This window comes from Sminthopsis crassicaudata, chromosome 2, assembly GCF_048593235.1.
Source record: "Sminthopsis crassicaudata isolate SCR6 chromosome 2, ASM4859323v1, whole genome shotgun sequence".
Classification (NCBI taxonomy): domain Eukaryota; kingdom Metazoa; phylum Chordata; class Mammalia; order Dasyuromorphia; family Dasyuridae; genus Sminthopsis; species Sminthopsis crassicaudata.
In genome coordinates this window covers 206186477-206214475 of record NC_133618.1, presented here as the reverse complement: position 1 = coordinate 206214475, position 27999 = coordinate 206186477, and the positions used below count along the sequence as shown (strand labels likewise).

At 35.2% G+C, this 27999-nt stretch overlaps 2 protein-coding genes across 4 annotated transcripts in view; one reads left to right on the top strand and one right to left on the bottom strand.

Moving 5' to 3' along the window:
* LOC141552709 (uncharacterized) overlaps positions 1 to 27999 on the bottom strand; it is a 178635-nt gene that overhangs the window by 125749 nt on the left and 24887 nt on the right. The gene's annotated exons all lie outside the window — the stretch shown is intronic.
* ITGB1BP1 (integrin subunit beta 1 binding protein 1) lies at positions 5 to 27947 on the top strand. 3 transcript variants are annotated; one of them, XM_074288103.1, is made up of 8 exons: positions 5 to 209; positions 4195 to 4335; positions 6040 to 6141; positions 10382 to 10460; positions 21104 to 21240; positions 25833 to 25925; positions 27105 to 27254; positions 27531 to 27947. In XM_074288103.1, exons 3-8 carry the CDS (start codon positions 6070 to 6072, stop codon positions 27600 to 27602), a joined length of 603 nt encoding a protein of 200 aa, XP_074144204.1. In that variant the 5' UTR covers positions 5 to 209; positions 4195 to 4335; positions 6040 to 6069; the 3' UTR covers positions 27603 to 27947. The 3 variants fall into 3 exon arrangements, with proteins under 3 accessions (XP_074144204.1, XP_074144205.1, XP_074144206.1); XM_074288104.1 differs by lacking the exon at positions 6040 to 6141 and having other exon boundaries at positions 8 to 209; XM_074288105.1 differs by lacking the exons at positions 6040 to 6141; positions 10382 to 10460 and having other exon boundaries at positions 8 to 209.

Genomic DNA, 27999 nt, shown 5'->3' with positions numbered 1-27999 from the left:
TTTGGAGCCAGGGAGGGCGCGGGGCGGGACTTAGAGAGCGTTCTGCGCCTGCGGGTGGGACTGGCGACTGACTCCGAGCGGAGAGGTGAAAGGAAGGAAAGGGAAAGGAAATTAAAAAAAAAAGCAGAGTGGGAGTGGCTGCCTCCGGCACCTCTACTGGTGTTGTAAGCTGTTTCCCCTGGAGTCTCCACTCTTCTAGTGGCACTGAGGTGAGGACCCTGCTCTCGTTTCACCCCGTTTCTCTTTTCTTTGTATGTTTTCGCGACTCAGGCGGAGCTTTCGGTTTCCCGCGCCCAGCTCCGCGGCCATGTGCCAGTCTCTGTAGGTTTGGGCAGCGTATCCTGAGTGGGGGAAGGGGAAGGAAGCCTCGGGTTGCAGCGAAGACCGGGACTGAAGGGACCAGAGGGGAATGATGGAGAGGGAAAGATGCTGGGAGCGAATGAGAAGAATGGGCGCCGCCCTTCCCTGTAATAGATCTGGGCGGTGGCCGCCTGACTCTAGTGCCGGCCCACCCGGCCCTCTCATTTTTACAGATAAAGAAACCGAGGTACGGCGGGGAAGCGGCCTCTGCCTGTTTAAGTAGCCAGGCCGCGCCTGGTACCCAGGGCCCTCGAGCCTCCCCCAGGTCCGAGGGTTCAGCGTCTCAGCTGCGTCTTCATGGCTGGGTGCGAGACGGGCTCTAGCACTGTCCGGGGTGGGGGAGGGGATTGCCTAGCGGAATGGGGTAAGAGCATAACATGAAAGAATCTTGATAGAGAGTGGATTTCCTAGGTTGGATTCCAGGCAGAATTGTGAGTTGAAGTTTGCAATCTTCAGGGAGTGTGTTTGAGGTGACAGTTGCTGAGGGCTCTGATGTAGGACCTGAGGTCAGATCCCCAGATAAAGCTCAGAAAACAGCAGGAAAAAACCTGAAGTTGGAATCCTCCATAGTTGGGGAATAAAGAACAAATTAACACAAAGTTAGCAACCAAGAAATAAGCTGTTAAAAAAAAAATGTAGGGTAGCTAGGTGGCATACTGGATAAAGTATCAACTCTGAAGTACCATCCTGAATTTGGGATCTGAGCTCAAATCCAACCTCAGACTCTTGACGTTACTAGTTCTGTGACACTGGACAAACCATTTAACCTCAATTGCCTTGCAAAAATATTTATGTGGAGGTGTGTGAGTATGTATGCTTTTACACATACAAAAGAGGAATTTGACCATAGATAGATATTATGCTGATAGGCAAGAACTGGGTTCACACTCAGAAGGTAATGAAGTTTAAACAGCTACTTCTGCTTTAAAGGAAAATGTAGAGGCAGCTAGGTGGCGCAGTTGATAGAACATCATCTCTGAAGTCAGAAGGTCCTGAGCTCAAATGTGGTCTGAGACATTTAACACTTCCTAGCTGTGTGACCCTGGGCAAGTCACTTAACCTCTATTGCCTCAGGGGAAAAAAAAGAGAGAGATAGGGAAGCTATATTATAATAAAAGGAATTCTAGATATGTCTGTAATATCAATATTAAACCTATATGTAATAAAAAAATAAACCTACATATACAAAATACTATAGTATCTGGTTTTTAAAAGAAAAAGGTAAATAAATTAGAGATGGAGATAGTTAGCAAAACTATAGTAGTGGGAGACTTTAAATCTTCCTTTCTCAGAACTAGAAAAATTAACCAAAAAATAAGGAAGAAAATAAGGAAATGAATAGAATCTTAGATAAGCAAAGTATGATAGATATCTGGAGAGAATTGAATGGGAATAGAAAGGAATATATCTTTTTCTCAATGGTACATGGTATTTTTATAAAAATTGATGATGTATAGAGGCCATTAAAACTTTATAATTAAATGCAGGAAAACAAACATTAAACACATCTTTTTCAAGTCATAATAAAAATATATTTAAGAAGAGACAGTGGAAACAGATTTAAAATTATTTGGAGACCAAATAACCTAATCTGATAGAATGAGTGAGCTAAAGAACAAGTTATAGAAACACTTATGTAATTTTGTTAAAAACAATGACAATACCAAGACAGCATACTAAAACCTATGGAATACAATAAAAACAGTAATCAAGAAATTTATATTTCTAAATGCTTATATCTGTAGGTGGCTGAAACTTTGAAAAGGTATACTTGAATTAGACAGTAGAGCACTTAAGGCTAATTACCTATTTGATGAGAGATAATGATTCTATATACATATATTTAGATGAGATGGCGATGTAATGGCTCTCCTCATCTTTGGTGCTTGCTGAATGTGTGGTGGTGAGGTAATCATAGAGGACTGAGGGAGAGAGTCAGAGTCAGAGTTGCTGTGCTGAAGGATGAGGAGGAGAGAGAATTCAGGCTCCTGACTCTGACTGATCCTGAGGCCCACCAGAGAGCTAGCTTGGACACTATATATATCAAAAAAATCAATAAATTTAACCAAAAATTGAATATGCAATTCAAAAAACTAGAAAAAGAAACAAATTAAAAATCCCAACTAAACATTACACCCTAAAAATTAAAGGTGAAATTAATAAAATAGTAAGAAAACCATTGAATTGGTAAATAGAACTAGGATTTACTTTTTTTTTTTTTTGAAAAATAAAATCCCTCTACAAAATATATAGTTAATATATCAAAAAAAGAAAACTAATTTACCAATATCAAAAATGAAAAGTTAATATATCACTAAAGAAGATGAAATCAAAGCAATCATTAAAAGTTATTTTGTCCATTTACATGCTAATCTAATAATTTAGGTGAAATGATATGTACAAAAATATAAACTTCTTAGATAAACAAAAAAAGGAAATAAAACATATAAACAAGCCTATTTTAGAAAAATCAAACAGGCTATAAGTGAGTTTCATAAGAATAAAGAATCAGGAGGAGATGGATTTACAAATGAATTCTACCTAACGTTTGAAGATCAACTAATAACAATATTAAATATATAATTTGGAATAATACATAAATCCTCAGAATTTATGTATATAGGCTATAAAAAGCCCTGTAAGAAGAGATAACCCTTTTTAAAATTGTAGACAATATAAAATACCTGGGAACATACATGTCAAGACATATCCAGACATGAACATAAATATAAAATAATTTTTAAACAAATAAAATCAGATTTAAATAATTGGAAAAATGTTAATTGCTCATAGGTAGAACCAATATAATAAAAATGAAAATTCTATCTAATATACTTAGTCAATGCCATCCCATCTAAATTACAAAAATAATTACTTTATTGAGCTATAAAAAAAATAAAATTCATTTGGAAGGATAAAAAGTCAAGAATATCAAAGGAATTGATAAAAGAAAAATTTAAAAGAAGATTTAAGTGGTACCAGGTTTAAATGTAATGAAGCAGTAAGAAATCTGGAAAAGACTAAGAAATAGAAAGGTGGATGAGCAGAAGAGAGTAAACATATAATACTCAGTTGTAAATAATGATAGTAACCAAAGATTCAAGATTTTGGAATAAGAATTGACTTTTGTAAAAATTGTTGCGAAAACTGGAAAGCAGTCTCATCAAAAATAAAGTGTGATCCAACATCTTAGGACATTTATCAAGATAAGATCAAAAGGTTTATGTGACCCAGATATAAACGGAGATATCATAAGAAAATTAGAAGCACGTAGAATATATTACCTATTCAATTTATGTATATCCAAGAAGATTATACTTTTATTGTAATATCTGATATAATATGAAACTCCAGGTTCTTTTAAGTTAACACAAAGATTTAAATTGCCTTCTCATGTAACAAGTTTTATGCTAAGCAGTGAAGATGTAATTATTAAATTAGAAATAGTTACTGTTTCAAGAACCTTGTAGTCTTTAGAATACCCAGCAAATGACCATAGCAGTGTAGCTACTTGACAAAAGTTTAAATGTATAATATGGCACACAATTTTGATCCAGTGAGATCATCCATATCCACTAATGAGTATTTGTTCTCTCTCTCTTCTGATTTTGTCAATTAACTTTTCATTTCATGGGAATACATCTCTTTACAAACTTTTTCTCTTCCACTATCCCCTTTCCCTGACTTTAGATTTTGTTTTGTTTTTGTTTTCTTAAGCAGTTTTTCTTTGACTATCAAGATTCAGAACCTTAGTTGTAGACATAAAGCATAGTATACTCCACATTTGGAATGAACATGGCTAATATTTATCTTAAATATTTTATTTCTGTACAGTTTTAACCATAGTTGAGTGTAAGAGTCTGGATCTGTTCTGACTACTTAGAGCTTCCTGGAATGAAATCTGTTTTAACTACAGGATAATCCATATGTCTCAAGTTCTATGTTCTCATGAAGAAAAGCATTTCTCTACTACAGGTGAGTAGTCATAGTGCTTACCCAGATGATCTTCATGTTGATTAGTACTAAGGGTAAACATGGATGAGTCTTGAAGAATGTATTATCACTTTGTGTTCTGTGCCTATTTAGTACCATTTTTATAAGGATAATCACGGACATTTCGTGAATATCATTTCTTTAATTCTGAGAGTATTTTGCTGAGATAGAGGGAGACACTAGTTATTTTCAATTTGTATTTTATGCTTGGAGGAACCTAAAGACAGAACAACAGCTTGTGAAAGACCATTTAGTAAAGTAAATAGGATTTTAAGATTGCTAAGGCTCTTTCGATTCACTGGCTATAGGGATTTTTAAGAGATTTGTTTCTAAAATTAATTTTATGATCAGATTTTATTTTTCAAATGAATATCAATAGATTTTTTTTCTCTTTGAGAAAGACTCTTCTGAATTTCCCTTTGACACCTGAAGACCTGTGTGATCCTTGTTTCAGTAAATGAATTACACAGAATAGGCCCCTTTGAGACACCTAAGAGAGAGATTTGTGTTGTCTTAGTTGAATGGGTAGAGAGCAGTGGGAATCCTTTATCTACCTCCGCCTCTGCAAAGTCTATAGGAATTTTTATTTCCTTTCTTTTGAGGTAGCAGTTAAGGTCTCCTTGTAGTAGAAGTAAGAATAGGGTGAACATTTTCTTATAACTGTAAGATTTTTAGCTGAAGTGAAGTTTCCTACTGACCACTTCTTAATCCCTTTTTCCATTATCAAAAGAGTGGTTTCTTCAAAATAATTGATTACATGTGTAGGCAACAAGAAGCCCTCAATGCAAAGCAAGGGGAGAGTAGTCGTATGTAAAATTATATTCTGTTCCATGATTCTATGGCAAACAGATTGACATGCCCACCCTTTTTTTTTTTTAACTCAAATATAAACTTCAGTAACTTTTTCAGTAATGTGAACTTCTTTAAGCTAGAAAAAGTAATATACTATTGATTTAGAATAAACTTTTTTCTTTTAGAAAAAGAAGACCCCCTTGACTCAGAGAATTGAGTCATTATGCATTGTTAGTTAGCTTGCCTTAAAAAAAAAAAAACCCAAAGTAGAAGAGCTTCCAAGTTCTATGATAAAGGGTAAATGTTTAGATCTTTGAATTCCAGTGAAGAAAATTGGATCCACAGATGTCAGAATTGTTCTATTTTCTTTCCCATACTGTATTCTAACTTTGTCAGTTAACATTTATTTCCATGGGAATACATCTCTTTACAAGCATGTTCTCTTCTTCATGTTCCATGGACTCTCTGTCCTCCCATTTCTGTTTTTTTTTTTTTTTTTTTAAATTAACATATATATATATATATATATTTTTTTTTTGTCCATAAAGTCACAGAAACCTAGTTGGAAGAAGGAATCTTAGCATACTCCAGAAAAGCAATATTCCCTTTGGACCATTTTGAATGAGAATTGCTGTTACTTATTTTAATGAAATATTTTGTTTCTGTACAGTTTCAACCACAGTGAGTTTAAGATTCTGCATTTGTCCTGACTACATAGAGCTTCATGGAATGAAATCAGTCTTAGCTACAAGATAACTATATATCTCAACTTGTATTTTCTCAAGAAGAAAATAATTTGTTTGATTTATTTTCATAAGTAAACATTTTTGGAAAAGTGATTTAAATAAGCCACTTTTTCATTAATTTGGTTGTAACCAATTTTTGTTCTTCCAGGGGAGGTTATGGATCCAACTATGGTGAAAAATGTTTCGAAAAGGCAAAAAGCGACACAGTAGTAGCAGTTCCCAAAGTAGTGAAATCAGTACTAAGAGCAAGGTAAGGGTGGGGTGGAGTTTAGAATTCAGTCACCAGGCAGCCAGTTAATTTGTTGTATTCATAATAGAAACTCCACATAAATATTTATCATAGACTCATTGCATGATATTCTTTAAGTATTGTGAACATTTAATTTTATAATTTTAAGGATTGGACCTAGTTCCACTTTGGATGATGTTCTGTTTTGTTTTTTCTCAAGTCATTGAAGCCATTAAACTAAATCAGATATAGCATGCAAGTGGGTCCTTTGCAATGAGAGCTGACAATTTCCAGACTCCTTCTAGGAGTCCCTTAGTCTCTCTCAGATGCCAAATTGTAGAATTGTCACTTTGCATCTGTGATGGGAGTTTCCAAATAATACACATACAGCAATGGGAGCTCCCCTCAACTGTGAACTTAGGGGTGGAGATGCCCCTAAGGAGAGATGGGGTCTAGGAACAGTGACTCTTGAGTCTTAGGGGTTTGAGAAATTTTGTTTACTGGACTGGGAGGAGAATAAACAGTCCAGCATCCTGACATAACATCATAAATTTAGAGCTAGAAGGGATCTTAGTTCAGCTCCTTCATTTTACAGATGGGGAAACTGAAGTCTAGCAGGGTTAAGGTCATATACAGAGCTGGATATTTGTCAGTATGTAGGTCAAGTTCAAATATACAGCTATATTATCCCTCATATTAATAGAGGAAATAGAAAGTAAATGAATAATTCTGATAGAGTTGTGATGTGGAAGAAAGATCTCTGCATTTGGAGCCAGAAGACTTGAGTTCAAGTGCTGACTTTGCCACTTAGCACAAGTGTGACCTTGGGCAAGCCCTTTCAATTCTCTGAGGTGCCTGGATTAAGTAACCTCTATGTTTCAGGTTTAGACTTCTTATCCTATGATTTTGTTTGACAAAATCTAATTGATGCAGATGAGAACATCTAATCCTGAACCAACCACTTCATTTTCCTATTCCCAGTTTATGGAGATTGATTTAACAATTCAATGAATACTTATGGCCCAGCACTGAATTTAAGAGATATGTAAAAATGAATGAATAGATATGGACCCTGTTCTCATGGACCTTCCCGATTGGCAGTTTTTCAAAGTAAATTATTCTCTTTGTAGAGAATCTTAGTTTCAGGAAGACATGCTATGATAAGTGCACTTAGTGGTAGAGAAACTTCCATCATTTTTATCTATTGATGTTCTACCTGTCCTTCAAAGCTCAACTCAAATTCCACTTTCTCCATGAAACCTCTTGATTCTCTCTCTTGCCCTATGTTCCTCCTGTCCTTTCAGCCAGAATAGTTTGACTTCTGGATTCTAACATATGAAAATCCCGTTTATGAAAGCACAGAAAAATATGGAATAGAATACACCCTCCATTCTAGTCACTACATTGCAGGCATAGTTCAAATCAACAGATTGAACATCTATTATTAAAAACTCTTCACTATACTTGATGCTTATGGATATGCAGAAGTCCTTGCCATTGGTCTCTTCCCAGAAGTAGTTTATAACAGATCTAGGGAGAAAGAAAACATGAAAGAGTGACTAATACGGAAGATATACAGATGAAACATATTGATTCCTCATTACGAAGAACCAAAGAACTAGTGGAGCAGAATGTTGTATATATTGTCAAATGTAATCATTGTATTTAGTTACTTCTTTGTTTTTGTAAGAAGAAATATTTTTATTTAAATAATTTGTGCCAAATTTGTAGTAACTCATAAATGCTGTGAAACCTAGAAAAGGGAGAATTTCAGGAAGGATGTAAGACAGATGATAGAATGTTAGTGCTATTGTGAATATATGTAAAAAGATGTTGCTATAATTAACATAAAAGCTATAGATTAGGAGATTATAATAAACTGTTAAAGTACAGATAATACAGATCTTTCTCAGTTTTGCTCTTGTCCCTTCCTGCCCTCTTAATTTCCCTGCTAGGACTTGGAATCTAAGACTGCCTGGCCTTTATATCTATGATGAACTTCTGTCATTATGAGGACTACTTTATGTGTTGTTTTCCCCCATTGGAATGTTAGCTCCAGGAGAGCAGGGATTGTCTCATTTTAAAAATTTGCCTTCCTAGCACTCAGCACAGTGCTTGGCACATAATAATTAACATTAATATTTTGCCATTCCTGAAAGAAGTGGGACCTGTTAGGCTTTAAAGGATTCTTAGAATTTAAATAGATCAAGGTGAAAAACGATAGGTAGGTCCTGGTCTAGCTTTCATCCTATGAAGCAGTTAATCAATATTAATTTACTAAGTGTTTCCTGTGTCCCAGTCCCCTGTGTTCACACTCAGGAATGATATTTTGGTGGTGAAATAAGAGGATCATTGTAACTAGAATCAAATTGTAGAATGTTAATGCTGATAACAACCTCAGAGGTCATCTTGTTTTTTCCCCCCTTTTACAAAAGAGAAAACTAAATTCAAAAAGAGGAGCTAAGGAAGTGATATGAGAATAGTTCTAGAATTTGGAAGCCTAGGTAAGCTCAACTCCTCATTCTGCCCCTGAATACCTCTGTGACCTTGAGCAAAGTCATGTTGCTTATGAGCTTTAGCTACATCTGTAAAATGAAGGGCTTGAATTAATGTGATGTCTAAGATCTCTTCCATTTGTAACAATCTACAATTCTTTAATTTTCTGACATTGATTAATTTTCTGACTTGCGTCAAGTTGTGCAGCCAATAGCAAAAGAGATACTAATTCCTAACCTAGTATTTTTAAAGCCTATTCTACTTTGACCAAAATAAATTGCTAAAGAAAAAACAGAAATATCTAGCTGTGTTAAGTTTGAGAGTTTAGTAAAATTTTGTGCTGTAATTGAAACCTTTCACTACTGTGTATTGTTTACCTAATATAAAACTGTTTGATCAGGAAGCAATTTTATTATAAATAAAAACCTTCAGAATTTAGAATGGCTGTTTTCTATGTTTTCAAGACTTCAGGACTCTTCAGCAGCTTTTAGTAAGCATCTTTCAAGTATAAAATCCTGTGCTAGAATTGTGTTCATGTTTTATAGTTGCCTCCCCTGAGAGAAAACATACTTATAATTCAGGGAAGAGAAAAGGAGGAGAGTCAGGTCTTTACATTCTGCCCTCACATTCTCTGTATTCCCTCACTCTTGGGTTCCATGTCAGCTGCCAACATCAGTTTCCATAGTACCAGTTTTTATCAGACCACTGACATTTGGATGTTGCTGTCTTTGTTTTGCTTTGACAATAATCAGGGTGGAAGCTGGAAGAAGCCCTGCTGGCCTTGAGGACTGCAGTCAGTATTTTCTGCTAAGTAAAAGAGGAAGAGAAGGTTTCCTTGTCTCTTGAGGTTTCTTTGTGAAGATAGAATCAGGCTGTTTTCTCCCCAGACTATAGGAATTAAAAGAAGAGCACATCTAGGTCTAACTCTACTCATAGGAATTGAATTCATCTTAGAAGGCAGTTTGACATTTATAGTAACCAGCTATGACCCATGAAGGTATATTTTGAGACTGGATGCATTGAGAATTCCAGATTTTGTGTGGTTGGCGTGTGCCCAAAGAAATAACTACTGAAGTGCATAGTGAAAGTTGGATTCTTCAGAATAGATGTTTTAAAATGCAATGAAATATTTTCATATAGGGGCAGTTAGATTGTGCAGTGGATTGAACACTAGCCCTGGAGTCAGGAGAACCTGATTTCAAATGTATCCTGAGATACCTAGTACTCACTAGTTAATGTGACCTCGGGCAAGTCAATTAATCCCAATTGCCTTTAAAAAAAAAAAAAAAAAAAAAAAAAAGGTCTTTTTTGCCCACATCAAATATAATATAAGAGAGTTTGTTGTTTCAGTTCTGTGTTTATATATTAATAGTTAAGTATTTTAAAATATTTGAGTGGATAGAATATTGTGGTTGGCCTCATTTTAATTACAATAGCCTAATTTGGAAGGATCTATATAATTTAGATTAGTAGAGACAAACACTTCTTTAAATATTTATTTAGATTATTGTTGATATTTTGAATTTTATTAATTAATTACTATAGTTTGTCTTAATTGACCTGGTTTTTTAAAAAGATTATCCATAATCTCTATGGAGATGGCTAGCATCTTCCTTCCTTTATCTGAAACCAGTGAATGTATTTACCTGAAGTAACATAAACAAAATGTTCATTATTACATTTAACAAGTTTTTGGGGTTTTTTAAAATGTATTTTACCTAACTGTATTTCACCCCCACCCCCAACCAAATTCCTTTTTTCCCAGTCTGTAGACTCTAGTCTTGGTGGACTTTCAAGATCAAGTACTGTAGCCAGCCTTGATACAGATTCAACCAAAAGCTCAGGTAGGTATAAACTGACTTGTTTCTTCATTGGTTGAAAAGGGGGTTGAGAACGTTGGACTAGATAGCTTATGAAGTTCTTTCCTTTTCTAGATCTGTGATCCTGCTCAGTCTTTTTTATTTTATTTTTTTAAAAAATTATGTCAGTATAATATTGCACTTCCCAGTAGTTTTTTGTTGCATAGTGCAGAATTCCTGCATTATTTTGTATGTTTTTTTAACTTTTGACTAGGTATAAAGATAACAGGGAAGAAGCCCTGTTTATTTACATAGAATATGTAAATAGAATATTGATTATCAGATGACTAGGTTGTCAGAGGGCTTGAGTAAATGTTGAGGAGAACTCTGTTCTGAATGTCATGAATAAAAAAAGATTGGGAAATGCAGGTGGAGTGAGTACCATAAAAATAAACATAGAAATGTTAGGAAAGGATCAGTCAACCAGTAGTTATTAATTTCTTCAGTGCTACTCACTATGCCAGCTGTTTAGGACACAAGTACAAAGACTGAAGTAATTTCTCTCATTCTAATCGAGGGGACAAGTACAATAAAAACATTTACACATAATATGAAGGAAAGGAAAACAAATATATGTAAAAGATGATAACTGTAGCATGGTTTGGGAGGGAAATCATTTGTTGTTGGAGGGATCAGGAACTTTTGTAGAAGATGGTATTTGAGCTACATTTTAAAGGGAAAGGGTTTCCTGGGATGAAGAGAGGGCATTCCTGGAATGTAGGATGGCTATTCCTTCTTTTCTAGTCTCCTTGTAACTTACTTCCTCCCTTTCCATACTACCCCCTGATTGTAATTCCATGACTACCACTGGCCTCCTTGCCACTCCTTGAACAGTATACTCCATCTTCCAACTCCAGGTATTTTCTTTGGCTATCCCCTATCTCTGGAATCCTCTCCTTCATTGCCTCTTTCTCCTCCCCTCCATGATTTCCTTCAAGTCACAGCAAAAATCTGAAACTTTTCCTGATCTCTGTGTCGCAAATTGGGTCTAAAGGTTGATTTTCCTTTTTATTTTTCTTTTGAAATTTAATTTAGTTTTTTTTTTATTATTATATTTCAAGTTCCAGGCTTCCTTCATTCCCTTCCCACCCTGAATTTTAAAAGGCCACTATTTGTCACAGATACATCTATATCTATACACAAATATGTAAAAATATACTATGCATAAATTTCTTTAGCACTTCTCTCTATGAATATGAATAACATCTTCCTTCATAGGTCCTTTATAGTTGATTTGAATATTTTAATACCCACAATAGCTTAGTCATCCATAATTATTTTTCAGACAATATTGCTATTACTATATCCAATATTCTCTTGATTCTGCTTATTTCATTCTTCATTATTTCACACATGTTTCTTTCTATGTTTTTCCATCATGACCATATAACACTATTTAGCCATTCCCAATTGATGGGCATAACCTCAATTTCCAATTTTTTTTGACCAACCACAAAGAGAGCTTCTGTAAATATTATAGAACATATAGTTTATTTTCCTTTTTCCTTAATCACATGGAAAAGAGACCTGTTTGTCTGGGCTAAAGGGTATACATAGTTTTTTTAACTCTTTGGGCTAAATTCCAAATTGTTCTGAAGAAGTTCACACTTCTAACAGTGTATTAGTGCCCCCATTATTCCACATTCTCTCCAACAGTTATCATTTTTCCATTAAATCACTTCAGCCATTATGATAGGTATGAGATAATAGCCCAAAATTGTTTTAACTTGCATTTTTCCAATATAGTGATTAGTGCATTTTTTAAAAATGATTATAATAGCTTTGATCATCAAAAAAACTGACTGTTGATCTCCCTTTTCCATTTATTAATTGGACAATGTGGTTGATCAAAATGTTGATTTTCCTTTTCCCCCTACTTCATAGTCTCCTAAATAAATCTCAGGTGAGTACTTGAGAAAAGCACATTCAACTCCTTCCATTAGCATTGTTGACTGTGGACTCTATCAAAGGTCTGGATCTCAGAGGAATTTTTCTGCTTAAATTCCATTGTTTCCCTAACAGTTGTCTTTAAAAAAAATTTTTTTAACAATATAGTTTTTCTGTGTAAGTACAAAGCAAAAGTGTTCACACAGTGAATCAAAATGGTTAGAAGTAGACATTTAATAGAAACTATAGGTACATGCATATGGAAGGCAATCTAGTTCAACTTTCATATAGGAAGAAATCGAGACACAAAAAGATTGGGTGGATTGATCCAGGTGGTTCTGCCTAAAACTAAAAGTTCTTTGCTTTCTTATGGGATTTCACATCCTGATACATCAGAAAGATTTCTTTCTTTCTTTCTTTTTTTTTTTTTTTTAAATCATAGTGGTTTCTGACTACAGGAAAGAAAATTTTAAGTCTATGTGAAGCGGGTCATGGTCCCTTTAAGAAACTAGTCCTTTCAGATTGATTCATACCTTTCTGATTCCCAACCCCTCCTAGCTGATGCATTATCAATTCAAGAAGTTAGGACCTTTGATTCACAAATCCTGTTCAAAAGCACCCCTTTGAATTCCAGTGAGAGATCCAGCTTGTCCCAGCCCCCAGGGGATCTGAGCCAACTTGGGACTTCACCCACTGGCCCCTTTAGCTAAATCTCTCATTATAAAAGGAGCCAGACTAAAATCCTCTCTTTGCTGAGATTCCAAACATAGCAGCCTTATGCCTGGCACACCAAGGGTGCACTGTTTCTGGTGCCCTCCTCTCTTTACCTAATACCTTTTACTAACTAGACTTAAACCTTACTTCCAATCCCCATAATAAATCTCTTTTATCAATCTAGGTTTTCCAGTCTATAAATTCCTTTACAGAGAACTGCTTGTTTGCTACTAGACCTCATTTAACTCCCTATCCTTGTGCCGAATCCTGAGAGGTTGCAGGGGAGCTCCATTTGATTCCCTGAACCCCAAACCTGCCACTAGTCCTCAATTTCATTTGGGTACCCCAAATCTATACCTCGTTAAATGTAGTAAAGTATGGGAAGAAGACTGATATTTAAATTTGTCACTATTTTAAAAGTTTGTTAGTTTTTTCCTTCTCTTTTTAAATTTTGAAATAGAAGATATATTTTAGGGCCTTAGTTAATTTATCTTCTTGTGATCTTTATTTAGGATAACACAAGAAGAGTCACTAACAAATAAATTGGCTCAGTAGTATTTAAATCTATTCCTGCATTTAAAGAATTTTTTTCCTTCTGATTATCTATGAAGTTATGGTGATAAATTAGTTTTTGTTTGGGAAGGGAGGAATGAAATGAAACTGAGAATTCCCATTTCTATTCAGCACACATTTCTGAAGTGCCTACTAAGGGTGAGGCAGTGAATGAATTCCTCTATTTATAAAGGGCCTATGAAGCTCAGGGTGCACTAGGAGCTGTTGTTGCAACAACTAAGTTAGATCAGTCCCTGTCCTTAAGGAGTTTATGTGTTTGGGGCAAGGGCAGGGGCGGAATGTAAATAACATAATTTTGGGAGAGGGGAGAGCATCAGCAATTGGACAATCAGGTCTGGCCTTCCACAAGAGGTGGCACCTGGACTGAGCCTCCCCTGTAAACAGAGATCAAGAGTAGTGCTCAAGGTTTTATACCGGCCAAGATGGCGGTGTGGAGGCAGACAGCTGTTTGAGCTCCTCGTTTTCTCTCAGAACTTACTTCATGACAAGCCTCTGACTTAATGCTTGACCCAGAAAGAAACCCACAAATTATCACCAAGAAAAGACATCCTTGAAAGTCGCCAGAAAAGGTCTGTGTTTGTTCGGGGGAGGGTCAACCAGACTGGGCGCAGACTGAGGGCAGACAGCCAGAGCAAGACAGGCAGCTCACACAGCTCAGACCGGAGGGGGAGGGGTGTGATCTCTGCCGTTTCTGTGAAAGGGCTTTTGCCCCAGTGTGGATGCTCCGTCTTGGCAGCAAGCCAGGAGCGGTGGAGAGGGTGTAAACACCGGAGGTGAAGATTAAAACCCCAGAAAGCCAGCGTCTCTCAGAGCCTGGCCACCCCCAACCCCCACCTGGACTGACTTGGTGCGTTCTCAGAGCCTCAGAGCAGCAGACTCAGTACAGTCATTGCTGTTCTGTTAGTGGCTCTCTGCTGCCCTACCTCCAGTCTGTAGAGGAAGCCCATTAATCCCATCCAGCCCTATCCCCCGCAAAACAGACCAATTGTTTCTCTTGTCAGTTTGTTTTCTTTGATTCCTACTCTGACAAAATGAACAAAAAATTCAAAAGGGCTCTAACCATTGACAGCTTCTGTGTGGAGAGGGAGCAGACTTCAAATGCTGAGGAGACTAGGAACAGACTGTCCCCAGATGTATCCCCTGGGAGGGATATAAGCTGCTCCTCAATACAGAAGAACCTCATAGAGGAAATCAAAAAGGCTCTCACAAGAGAGCTGGAAGAGAAATGGGAAAAGGAAAGGGAAGCTTGGCAAGAGAGCCTGGAGAAGTCATCCCATGCATTCAAAGACAGAGTGGATATAGAAATCAAATCATTGAGAAACAAGATTAGTGAGCTGGAAAAGGTAAACAACTCCAAGGAAAACAGGATTAGTGAGCTGGAAAAGGTAAACAACTCCAAGGAAAACAGGATTAGAGAGCTGGAAAAAGAAATCAGCTCTCTAAAAAATAAAATGGATAAAATGGAAAAAAATTCCATAGAAGATAAAAACTCAATTGGACAATTACAAAGAGATATAAAAAAAGTGAGTGAAGAAAATACATCATTGAAAATTAGACTGGAACAAGTAGAAATGAATGACTCAAGGAGAAACCAAGAGGGAGTCAAGCAAAACCAGAGAAATGAAACAATTGAAAAGACTGTCAAGTACCTTACCAGAAAGACAACAGACCTGGAAAACAGATCCAGGAGAGACAATTTGAGAATAATCGGACTCCCTGAAAAATGTGAGGAAAAAAAGAGCTTGGACACTATTTTTGAGGAAATTATCAAAGAGAACTGCCCAGACATTCTGGAAACAGAGGGTAAAATAGACATTGAAAAAATTCATCGATCACCTACTGAAAGGGACCCTAAAATCAAAACGCCAAGAAATATAGTGGCCAAGTTCAAGAACCATCAGACAAAGGAAAAGATATTGGAAGCTGCTAGAAAAAAACAATTCAGATATGGAGGATCCACAATAAGGATAACCCAGGATCTAGCAGCGTCCACATTAAAAGAACGCAGGGCCTGGAACATGATATTCCGAAAGGCTAAGGAACTTGGTATGCAGCCAAGAATAACTTACCCAGCAAGAATGAGCATCGTTTTCCAGGGAAGAAGATGGACATTTAACGAAATAAATGAATTCCATCTATTTTTGATGAAAAAACCAGACCTACATAAAAGGTTTGATCTTCAAATACAGAACTCAAGAGACTTCTAAAAAAGGTAAAAAGAAATCTTGAGAACTATACTTCTGTCAAAAAAATATGTAAAGAACATATGTACAATTTGTCTTAGAAACTAGAGGTGGAAAGGAGATTATATCATAAAAAAGTATAAAGTGGTGGTACTACATCTCATGAAGAGGCAAAGGTAACCTATTATATCTGAGAGAAAGAAAGGAGGGAGATGAACATAGCGTGTATCAATAGACATATTCGATTTATGGTGAAACTTCTTCCACTTCATTGAAAAGTGAAAGGGAAGGAGTAAGCTAAGGGGAAGGGAATACAGTAATTTCGAGGAAAAGGGGTAAAATAAGGGGAGGATCTTTAAGGTGGGGGAGGGATCCTAAAAAGGGAGGGCTGTGAAAAGCAAGTGGTGTTTACCAGTTGAATACTGGATAGGAGGGTAAAAGGGAAGGAAAGGGGAAAAGCATAAGCAGGGGTTAATAGGATGGCAAGCAATATAGAATTAGTCCTTCTAACCATAAATGTGAATGGGGCAAACTGCCTCATAAAGAGGAAGCAGTTAGCAGACTGGATTAAAAGTCAGAATCCTACTATATGTTGTTTACAGGAAACACACCTGAAACAGGATGAGACATTCAAACTAAAAGTAAAAGGGTGGAGCAGAATCTACTATGCTTCAGGCAAAACCAAAAAAGCAGGAGTAGCCATCCTCATCTCAGATCAAACAAAAACAAAAATTGATCTAATTAAAAGAGATAAGGAAGGGCATTATATCCTGCTAAAGGGAAGCATCAATAGTGAAGCAATATCAATATTAAACATGTATGCACCAAGTGGTGCAGCATCTAAATTCTTAAAAGAGAACTTAAGAGAGCTGCAAGAGGAAATAGATAGCAAAACTATAATAGTGGGAGATCTCAACCTTGCACTCTCAGAATTAGATAAATCAAACCACAAAATAAATAAGAAAGAAGTCAAAGAGGTAAATAGAATACTAGAAAAGTTTGATATGATAGATCTTTGGCGAAAGCTAAATGGAGACAGAAAGGAATATACTTTCTTCTCAGCAGTTCACGGAACCTATACAAAAATTGATCATATACTAGGGCATAAAAACCTCAAAATCAAATGCAGTAAGGCAGAAATAGTAAATGCATCCTTTTCAGACCATAATTCAATCAAAATAACATTTAATAAAAAGCCAGGGGAAAATAGACCAAAAAATAATTGGAAACTAAATAATCTTATACTAAAGAATGATTGGGTAAAACAGCAAATCATAGACATAATTAATAACTTCACCCAAGAAAATGACAATAATGAGACATCATACCAAAATGTGTGGGATACAGCCAAAGCAGTAATAAGGGGAAGTTTTATATCTCTACAGGCCTACTTGCATAAAATAGAGAAAGAGAGGGCCAACGAATTGGGTTTACAACTAAAATTGCTAGAAAAGGAACAAATTAAAAACCCCCAGACAAACACAAAACTTGAAATTCAAAAAATAAAAGGTGAGATTAATAAAATTGAAAGTAAAAAAACTATTGAATTAATTAATAAAACTAAGAGTTGGTTTTATGAAAAAACCAACAAAATAGACAAACCCTTAGTAAACCTGATTAAAAAAAGGAAAGAGAAAAAGCAAATTGATAGTCTTGAAAATGAAAAGGGTGAACTCACCACTAATGAAGAGGAAATTAGAACAATAGTTAGGAGCTACTTTGCTCAACTTTATGCCGATAAATTCGATAACTTAAATGAAATGGAAGAATACCTTCAAAAATATAGCTTGCCCAGATTAACAGAGGAAGAAGTAAGTAGTCTAAATAGTCCCATCTCAGAAAAAGAAATAGACCAAGCTATTAACCAACTTCCTAAGAAAAAGTCCCCAGGACCAGATGGATTTACAGGTGAATTCTACCAAACATTTAAAGAACAACTAACTCCAATGCTATGTAAACTATTTGAAAAAATAGGGATTGAAGGAGTCCTACCAAATTCCTTCTATGACACAGACATGGTACTGATACCTAAACCAGGTAGATCGAAAACTGAGAAAGAAAACTATAGACCAATTTCCTTAATGAATATTGATGCTAAAATCTTAAATAAGATATTAGCAAATAGACTTCAGAAAATCATCCCCAGGATAATACACTATGACCAAGTGGGATTTATACCAGGAATGCAGGGCTGGTTTAATATTAGGAAAACTATTAATATAATTGACCATATTAATAATCAAATTAATAAAAACCATATGATCATCTCAATAGATGCAGAAAAGGCATTTGATAAAATCCAACATCCATTCCTACTAAAAACGCTTGAGAGTATAGGAATAAATGGACTATTCCTTAAAATAATAAGGAGCATATATTTAAAACCTTCAGTAAACATCATATGTAATGGTGATAAACTAGAACCTTTCCCTGTAAGATCAGGAGTGAAACAAGGTTGCCCACTGTCACCATTACTATTCAATATAGTACTAGAAACTCTAGCCTTGGCAATAAGAGACGAGAAAGAGATCCAAGGAATTAGAGTAGGAAATGAAGAAATCAAATTGTCACTTTTCGCAGATGACATGATGGTATACTTAGAGAACCCCAAAGACTCTGCTAAAAAGCTATTAGAAATAATTCAGAATTTTAGCAAAGTCGCAGGATACAAAATAAATCCACATAAATCCTCAGGATTTTTATACATTACCAACACAATCCAACAACAAGAGATACAAAGAGAAATTCCATTCAAAATAACAGTCGATAGTATAAAATATTTGGGAATATATCTACCAAAGGAGAGTCAGGAATTATATGAGCAAAATTACAAAACACTTGCCACAAAAATAAAGTCAGATTTAAATAATTGGAAAGACATTCAGTGTTCTTGGATAGGCCGAGCGAATACAATAAAGATGACAATACTCCCCAAACTAATCTATCTATTTAGCGCTATACCAATCAGACTCCTAAGAAACTATTTTAATGACCTAGAAAAAATAACAACAAAATTCATATGGAAGAATAAAAGGTCGAGAATTGCAAGGGAACTAATAAAAAAAAAGTCAGAGGAAGGTGGTCTAAGTGTACCTGATTTAAAGCTATATTATAAAGCAACAATCACCAAAACCATTTGGTATTGGCTAAGAAATAGACTAGTTGATCAGTGGCATACGTTAGGTTCACAGGGCAAGATAGTGAATAAAAATAGCAATCTAATCTTTGACAAACCCAAAGATCCCAAATTTTGGGATAAGAATTCATTATTTGACAAAAACTGCTGGGAAAACTGGAAATTAGTATGGCAGAAACTAGGCATGGACCCACATTTAACACCACATACTAAGATTAGATCAAAATGGGTCCAAGATTTAGGCATAAAGAACGAAATCATAAATAAATTGGAGGAACATGGGATGGTTTACCTCTCAGACTTGTGGAGGAGGAAGGAGTTCGGGTCCCAGGGAGAACTAGAGAACATTATTGATCACAAAATAGAACATTTTGATTACACCAAATTAAAAAGTTTCTGCACAAACAAAACTAATGCAAACAAGATTAGAAGGGAAGTAACAAATTGGGAAAACATTTTTACAGTTAAAGGTTCTGATAAAGGCCTCATCTCCAAAATATACAGAGAATTGACTTTAATTTATAAGAAATCAAGCCATTCTCCAATTGATAAATGGTCAAAGGATATGAACAGACAATTTTAAGATGATGAAATTAAAACTATTTCCACTCATATGAAAGAGTGTTCCAAATCACTATTGATCAGAGAAATGCAAATTAAGACAGCTCTGAGGTATCATTACACACCTGTCAGATTGGCTAAGATGACAGGAACAAATAACGATGAATGTTAGAGGGGCTGTGGGAAAACTGGGACACTGATGCATTGTTGGTGGAGTTGTGAAAGAATCCAACCATTCTGGAGAGCAATCTGGAATTATGCCCAAAAAGTTATCAAAATGTGCATACCCTTTGACCCAGCCATACTACTACTGGGCTTATACCCCAAGGAACTACTAGAGAAGGGAAAGGGTCCTGTATGTGCCAAAATGTTTGTGGCAGCCCTTTTCATAGTGGCTAGAAGCTGGAAGATGAATGGATGTCCATCAATTGGAGAATGGTTGGGTAAACTATGGTATATGAATGTTATGGAATATTATTGTTCTATAAGAAATGACCAACAGGAGAAATACAGAGAGGCTTGGAGAGACTTACATCAACTGATGCTGAGTGAAACGAGCTGAACCAGAAGATCATTATACACTTCAACAATGATACTGTACGAGGATGTATGCTGATGGAAGTGGATTTCTTCAACATAGAGAAGAGCTAATCCAATTCCAATTGATTAATGATGGACAGAACCAGCTACATCCAGAAAAGGAACACTGGGAAATGAATGTAAACTGTTATTTTTACCTTCTGAATCCAATTCTTCCTGTGCAACAAAAAATTCGGTTCTACACACATATATTGTATCTAAATTATACTGTAATATATTTAACATATATAAGACTGCTTGCCATCTGGGGGAGGGGGTTGGGGGAGGAAGGGAAAAAATCTGAATAGAAGTAAGTGCAAGGGATAATGTTGTAAAAAATTACCCATGCATATGTACTGTCAAAAAATGTTATAATTATAAAATAAAATAAAAAATTAAAAAAAAAAAAAAAAAAGAGTAGTGCTCAAAGAGGCTGGTCAGACCACTTGTTCTCTATGAAGGCTCAGGGACTGACTGTCTGGTTTGTCTGGAATGCAATATGCATTAAGTGATACCAAAGTAAGTCTAGAAGGGAGATTGGGGCTCAGTTAAAGAGGATTTGAAATGCCAGGCAGAGGAGTTAGTATTTTATCTGAGGCAGTGGGAGCCTGAAGATTTGTGAGCAACTTAATAACAAGGTTAAAGCCTTTGATGATTTTCTCAGCTTTGGGGAAGGTGAATTGGAGAACCCTAGAGAGAGACTGAGAGAGAAGCTATTATGATTAGTGCAGGTGCGAGATGATGAGAACCATGCATAGGACACTGGTATCCTCAATAAAAAGAAGGAAGTTTGGAGGAGGGGCAGGTTTGAGGGGAAAATAATGAATTCTATTTTGCATGGATTGAATTTTAAATGATCCCAAGATAACTAGGTGGGAATATCTAGCAATTAGCTAGTAGTAGGGGACTAAAATGAAGGAAAACTTAGAGCAAGTGTTCTTACTGCTAATAAGCATTTTAAAAATTAACTGATGTTTATTATTTTCACTTAATAGGCCAAAGCAACAGTAATTCTGATACCTGTGCAGAATTTCGAATTAAGTATGTTGGTGCCATTGAGAAACTGAAGCTCACTGATGGGAAAAGTCTTGAAGGGCCACTGGATCTCATAAATTACATTGATGTGGCGCAGGTAAAAAAAAAAAAAAAAATATATATATATATATATATATATATATGCTGTTAGTGTTAGAGGCACAACTTGTAATACATATGGTTGGTCTTGACATCTCAACTCCTTGTTTTTGTGTAATCTTAGATAATGAATTCTTGGCTTTGGGAAAGGGGTGTATTCTTGGAATGTCAGTTCTATGGGTTAATTCTCAAACCATGGCCCCAATGTTTTTTTGTTTGTTTTTTTTTCCTCTTTTCTTGTTTTGTTTTATTTTTTGAGAAGCAATTGGGGTTGGGGCAGCTAGATGATGCAGTGGATAGAGCGCCAGTCCTGAAGTCAGGAGGACCTGAGAAGCAATTGGCGTTAGGTGAGTTGCCCAGGGTCACACTGCTAGTAAGTGGCACGGATTTGAACTCAGATCCTCCTGACTTGAGGACTGGTGCTCTGTCCACTGAATCACCTAGTTGCTCATCTAGCATTTTTTTTTTTTTTTTAAGTTATTAGTAACCAGTAACTTTTTGACCATTGCCTACTTGGCAGTATTTTTCTTTTCCTAAAGAATTTGTTGTTGCCCAGGAAGAATTGGATTCAGAAGGTAAAAATAACCTGGGAAGAAAAACAAAAATGCAAAAAACCAAAAAGCAAAAATGCAAAAATGAGTTTACACTCATTTCCCAGTGTTCCGACTTATTTTTTCTTAACTGTGCATATTTGTACAAGTGTCTTGTTTTTGTTTTTTGGGTTTTTTTTTTAATGGAGTAGGGAGGAGAGAGGAAAGAGAAAATAAATTCTTGTTAATATAAAAATAAAATTTCTTGTCTTGGTAATTGATCACAATTTTCATTTCCTTAAAACTTAGCCAAAATGCTATTGACATATCAATTAGTGAAAGTGAGTGGAAAAGAAAATATAATATATGCCAATGGTAAAGCAAATCAGTTTTTAAATAATCTATGAAACTGAATTAATCTGTTACCTCAATAGAAAGAGATACTTCTGATTATGATTTCTTTAGCCATTTATTTCCATATTGATCCAAGAGTGTAGGATTGTGGGCTTCCCAGAATTCAATCCTAGATGTGAATCTCCCGGAAGTTCATGAGCAGGCTTTCCTTTAGACTTGTGAATCTGCTCTTGTCCAAGTGTCCCCAGTCAGCACCACAGTAGAATCTTGAATGACCCTTCTTCCTGAATCCTGGCTCTTTATATCCTCCTAAAGAATGTGCTTGTGGGTACTCCTTAAGGGGCCAATGAGCTAACTCCTTTTAAAGGTGTAAATTCCTTTCAGAAGTTTAAAGGTGTAAACTTTTAAAGGTGTGAACTCTGAACTAGAGAATTGTTAAATATCAGACAACCGACTTAGCACCTAGTAAAATCCTAACAAATAGTGATGTAGAACATTTTTTTCATAAATTGTATATAGCTTTAATTACTTCATGTGAAAGCTACCTGTTCACATCCTTGACTGTTTTTCAGTTGGGGAATAACTTAATTTCTTATAAATTTGACTACATTCTCAATATGTTTGAATTGAGATTTTTATTATTATTTTTTTTTTTGGAATTTTTTTCACAGTATATATGCATGAGTAATTTTTTTTAATAATATTATCCCTTGTATTCATTTTTCCAAATTATCCCCCCCTCCCTGCATTTCCTCCCCCCGATGACAGGCAATCCCATACATTTTACATATGTTACAGTAAAACCTAGATACAATATATGTGTGTAAATACCATTTTCTTGTTGCACATTAAGTATTAGATTCCGAAGGTATAAGTAACCTGGGTAGATAGACAGTAGTGCTAACAATTTACATTCACTTCCCAGTGTTCCATCTCTGGGTGTAGTTATTTCTGTCCATCATTGATCAACTGGAAGTGAGTTGGATCTTCTTTATGTTGAAGATTTCCACTTCCATCAGAATACATCCTCATACAGTATTGTAGTTGAAGTGTACAGTGATCTTCTGGTTCTGCTCATTTCACTCAGCAACAGTTGATTTAAGTCTCTCCAAGCCTCTCTGTATTCCTCCTGCTGGTCATTTCTTACAGGACAATAATATTCCATAACCTTCATATACCACAATTTACCCAACCATTCTCCAATTGATGGACATCCGTTCAACTTCCAGTTTCTAGCCACAATAAAAAGAGCTGCCACAAACATTTTGGCACATACAGGTCCCTTTCCACTCTTTAGTATTTCTTTGGGATATAATCCCAATAACAGCAATGCTGGGTCAAAGGGTATGCACAGTTTGACAACTTTTGGGGCATAGTTCCAAATTGCTCTCCAGAATGGCTGGATTCTTTCACAACTCCACCAACAATGTATCAGTGTCCCAATTTTCCCACATCCCCTCCAACATTCATCATTATTTGTTCCTGTCATCTTAGCCAATCTGACAGGTGTATAGTGGTATCTCAGAGTTGTCTTAATTTGCATTTCTCTAATCAGTAGTGATTTGGAACACTCTTTCATATGAGTGGATATAGTTTCAATTTCATCATCTGAGAATTGTCTGTTCATATCCTTTAACCATTTATCAATTGGAGAATGGTTTGATTTCTTATAAATTAGGGTCAGTTCTCTATATATTTTGGAAATGAGACCTTTGTCAGAACCTTTAACTTTAAAAATATTTTCCCAATTTGTTACTTCCCTTCTAATCTTGTTTGCATTAGTATTGTTTGTACAGAAACTTTTTAGTTTGATGTAGTCAAAATCTTCTATTTTGTGATCAATAATGATCTCTAGTCTCCTCTGGTCATAAATTCCTTCCTCCTCCACAAGGTAGACTATCTTCTGTTCCTCTAATCTATTTATGATCTCATTCTTTATGCCTAAGTCATGGACCCATTTTGATCTTATCTTGGTATATGGTGTTAAGTGTGGATCCATATCTAATTTCTGCCATACTAATTTCCAGTTTTCCCAACAGTTTTTTCCAAATAATGAATTTTTATCCCTAATGTTGGAATCTTTGGGTTTGTCAAAGATTAGATTGCTATAGATGTACCCTTTTTTTGTCCTTTGTATCTAATCTGTCCCACTGATCGACCAGTCTATTTCTTAGCCAATACCAAATGGTTTTGGTGACTGCTGCTATATAATATAGCTTTAAATCAGGTACACTTAGACCACCTTCCTCTGACTTTTTTTTTCATTAGTTCCCTTGCAATTCTCGACCTTTTATTCTTCCATATGAATTTTGTTGTTATTTTTTCTAGGTCATTAAAATAGATTCTTGGGAGTCTGATTGGTATAGCGCTAAATAGATAGATTAGTTTGGGGAGTATTGTCATCTTTATTGTATTCGCTCGGCCTATCCAAGAGCACTGAATGTCTTTCCAATTATTTAAATCTGATTTTATTTTTGTGGCAAGTGTTTTGTAATTTTTCTCATATAATTCCTGACTTGAATATGAGATTTTTATCAGAGATGCTTGCTGTAAAAATTTTTGTATAAAAAAATGTTTCTATGAAATATTCTAAATTGCTTACATCAATGTGAATTTTTTCTGCTAGTGTCCTAAAATATCAGTAACATAAAAGGTATTTTTTATATTCTTTTTAAAAGTTGCTTTATTACATAAAAATACAAAAGAATTTTAGTGACTAAGAAGTCAAATATTGGCTGTGATCAATGGGAACCCTACCTTCTTCCTGGGGAAATTTAGGTTTTGTGAAACTTTGAAATCAAAAAGTGAAGTCAGTGTATGTGATTTAGCTAATTTTTCTGTAACACTCGTTATCAAACAGTCCACTCCTGGTTTATGGAAATGATGCTGGATGTTATCAATATAGAAATTGTTTCAGAGAATTATGCCCCATTATTATAGAAAAGAGAATCACCCCCAAAAAAGAAAAGACGTTAAACATTGCTCTAATGTAACAAATAAATCTGAAGGAAAAATGATGAAGCTAAAATAAAAATTTGTTGTCTTGTTCTTGATAAATTAAAACAAAGAATTGGTGAATATTTGTTTGTAAAAATAAATTTGGAGGATAAAATAACTTTTTTCAGGTGAACAATTTGTCAACCTGAACTGAATATATCAGATTTAAATTTATAATTTAAATTTAATATAATTTATAGAAATTTATATAATTTTGTTGATATGAGGCAAAGTTTGACCATACTTTCTGATTATTTCATTGTTAATCATAGCCTTTGAGAGTTCTTTTCAGAAAGGTTTTTAATCCACTAGACCAAAAAATTAATTCACCATAAAATTCATAAGGTTCCATGAGCATAAATCATTCTTATAATTAAAACGGTTAAAATAAAGACAGTGTTGAAATAAAAAACAGTGGATAAAAATCATAGATACAAAGAATGTGGGAATATGAACTTTTATCCCCACAGATCTGGGAATAATAGAGAACAAATTAACAAAAATATTAAGTGTGAAATGAGTTAAGATTTTTGATTCACAGGAAACTTTCACTGTACATCCTGCTTTCTCTGGGATTTGGATTGCAAGACTATTTCATGATGGTCTTTTAAGTACTGTACGAGGGGAATGAAGCTTAGAGACTCAGGACTTTTCATGTAGAACTTTGAGTGTGACTATTTTTCTTTTTGTTTTTCCTTTGAACTCAAAGCAAGATGGAAAGTTACCATTTGTTCCTCTGGAAGAAGAGTTTATCATGGGAGTTTCTAAATATGGCATTAAAGTATCAACATCTGATCAATATGTGAGTTTATCATGGCTTTTAAAAATATTTTGAAAGGAAAAAAATTACCAGAGACCTTGTTGTGTTTAGATGTTCCATCACATGTTTAGATGTTCCGTCATTCACTCAACAAACATGTTAAACACCTAAATTAAACTAAAAAAAAAAAATAAAATAAATTAAAAATACCTAAACACCTAAAAATTCCTGTTAAACAGATATTTCTCTGCCTGGTAGTAGGAAAATATTTCTTTGGATTCATTTGCTCCATTTTGTAATATCCTTTCAAGGGCCATGGGATCATTATGAGGGATCTGTGTCCACATGCAAGTGATCTGTTCTAATTTCTCAGTACATACCTTCTGTGGATTGAAGGTCTTACACAGATATGTGTTTCTTTCTAGTATCATTTTTTTAAAATTAACATGCTATTATCATTAGTAAAATAAAAATAACAAATTTGCAATAAGCTTTTGTCAGTTTTTCAATTGCTAGAAACAAATAGCACAATAAGTGTGTTAAGGACAATGAGTTTTGTTTCTTGTTAAAAGAAAGCTCTCCTCCTTGAAAATATTGATTTTATTGGTGTAGATAATGCACAGTTCCCTGCCCTTTTAATGCTTACACTTTAGGGAGAGGAACAAAATGTACAAATATCCATTGCTGTGTGTTAGAAGTGCATTAAAGAGGTACAAAGGAAAGTGCTCTGGTAGGGCTAAGGGAGATTTGTTAAAACTAGGTAAGAACATCAGGAAAACTTTCCCTTCTTGTCTGATGCCTTTGAAGGAGTTAGTAATAGGGGCCATTCTCTAGGTAGAGGGGACTAGTCATATCAGCAACTGTACTCACAGGGATCCCTGGAGTATTTTCACCAAGATGAGAAAGATGGCTGTGCCTTTAGTAGGGAAGGAACCTTTTAGGATGGTTATTTCATTTTTATTATCAGTATACATCGTGAAGTAAAGTTAGATTGATTTTCCCAGAGCTCATAGGGATGTGATCTATTGATATGTTTAAAGTGAACTACAAAGATTGACCAGTTGAGGGTGGTATTTTAAGGTTTTTAAAAGCATTACAATTTCCCTTTGCCAAAATGTGTCTATTATGTTGAGCGATTGTGTGAAACTTAGTTTCATGTACCTTCACAGCCAACTTTTATAACAGCCTTGATCATTTTAGATTTCCCCCTCACTTTTGCAGGACGTTTTACACAGACATGCTCTGTATTTAATCATCCGGATGGTGTGTTATGATGACGGTCTAGGAGCAGGAAAAAGCTTACTGGCACTCAAGACCACAGATACAAACTATGAAGAGTATAGTCTGTGGGTGTACCAGTGTAATAGTCTGGTAAGGTTTTGGCTGATTTTACCTCCTCCCTATGCCTCGCTCTTATCCCCAATTTTTTAATAGCTAATCCAAACCAAGAAGCAAAACTAAACTTTTTGGTAGCTTTTCAAGGCCTGGCATGAAAGCACAATTCTGGAGACTGGGTTAACTATCCATTTCTGAAATCCTTTGAGAATTTTATTGTATTAGATCATAATCCTCAGTATATATTTTTTAAACTAATGAATGCTTTTTGATAACATAGTTTTTGTCTTTTTATGATTTTACATAACACAGGAACAAGCACAAGCTATTTGCAAAGTTTTAGCCACAGCTTTTGATTCTGTATTAACATCTGAGAAATCATGAGTTCCTGCTAGAATGGAAGATATATAACTTCATTTGAAAGAACCCAGCATTCAGAATGAAACAGGAGGTGAACTTTTATCTCCCCTGAAGAATAAAGAATCCTCATTCCTGTACATAAAGAAGAAAATGCATTTTCAAAATACTGATCATTTCAACCCTGCAAATGTAAAATTTTCTAAGCTCTCCAAAGCATTTCTAAAATCCAATTGAGTGTTATGGCTGTCATTGAAATGAACTTTCTCCTTGGATAATAAAAAGCCTGCTTGCTGAATTTTACTCCCAGCTTAGGACCAGAAAGTATTCTGTGTAAAAACATTTTAATGTATAATAAACATTGCAACCTAGCTTACCTTGTCAAAGTTGAATGTATTCTAGAGCTATTTATTATTGAAATGAT

Bases quoted from the DNA above. Each gene is read 5' to 3' on its own strand.
- ITGB1BP1 (XM_074288103.1), top strand. From the start codon at position 6,070: ATGTTTCGAAAAGGCAAAAAGCGACACAGTAGTAGCAGTTCCCAAAGT. The intron at 6,142-10,381 runs GTAAGGGTGGGG...CTTTTTTCCCAG, and splicing joins AAATCAGTACTAAGAGCAAG to TCTGTAGACTCTAGTCTTGG. The intron at 21,241-25,832 runs GTAAAAAAAAAA...TTGAACTCAAAG, and splicing joins ATTACATTGATGTGGCGCAG to CAAGATGGAAAGTTACCATT.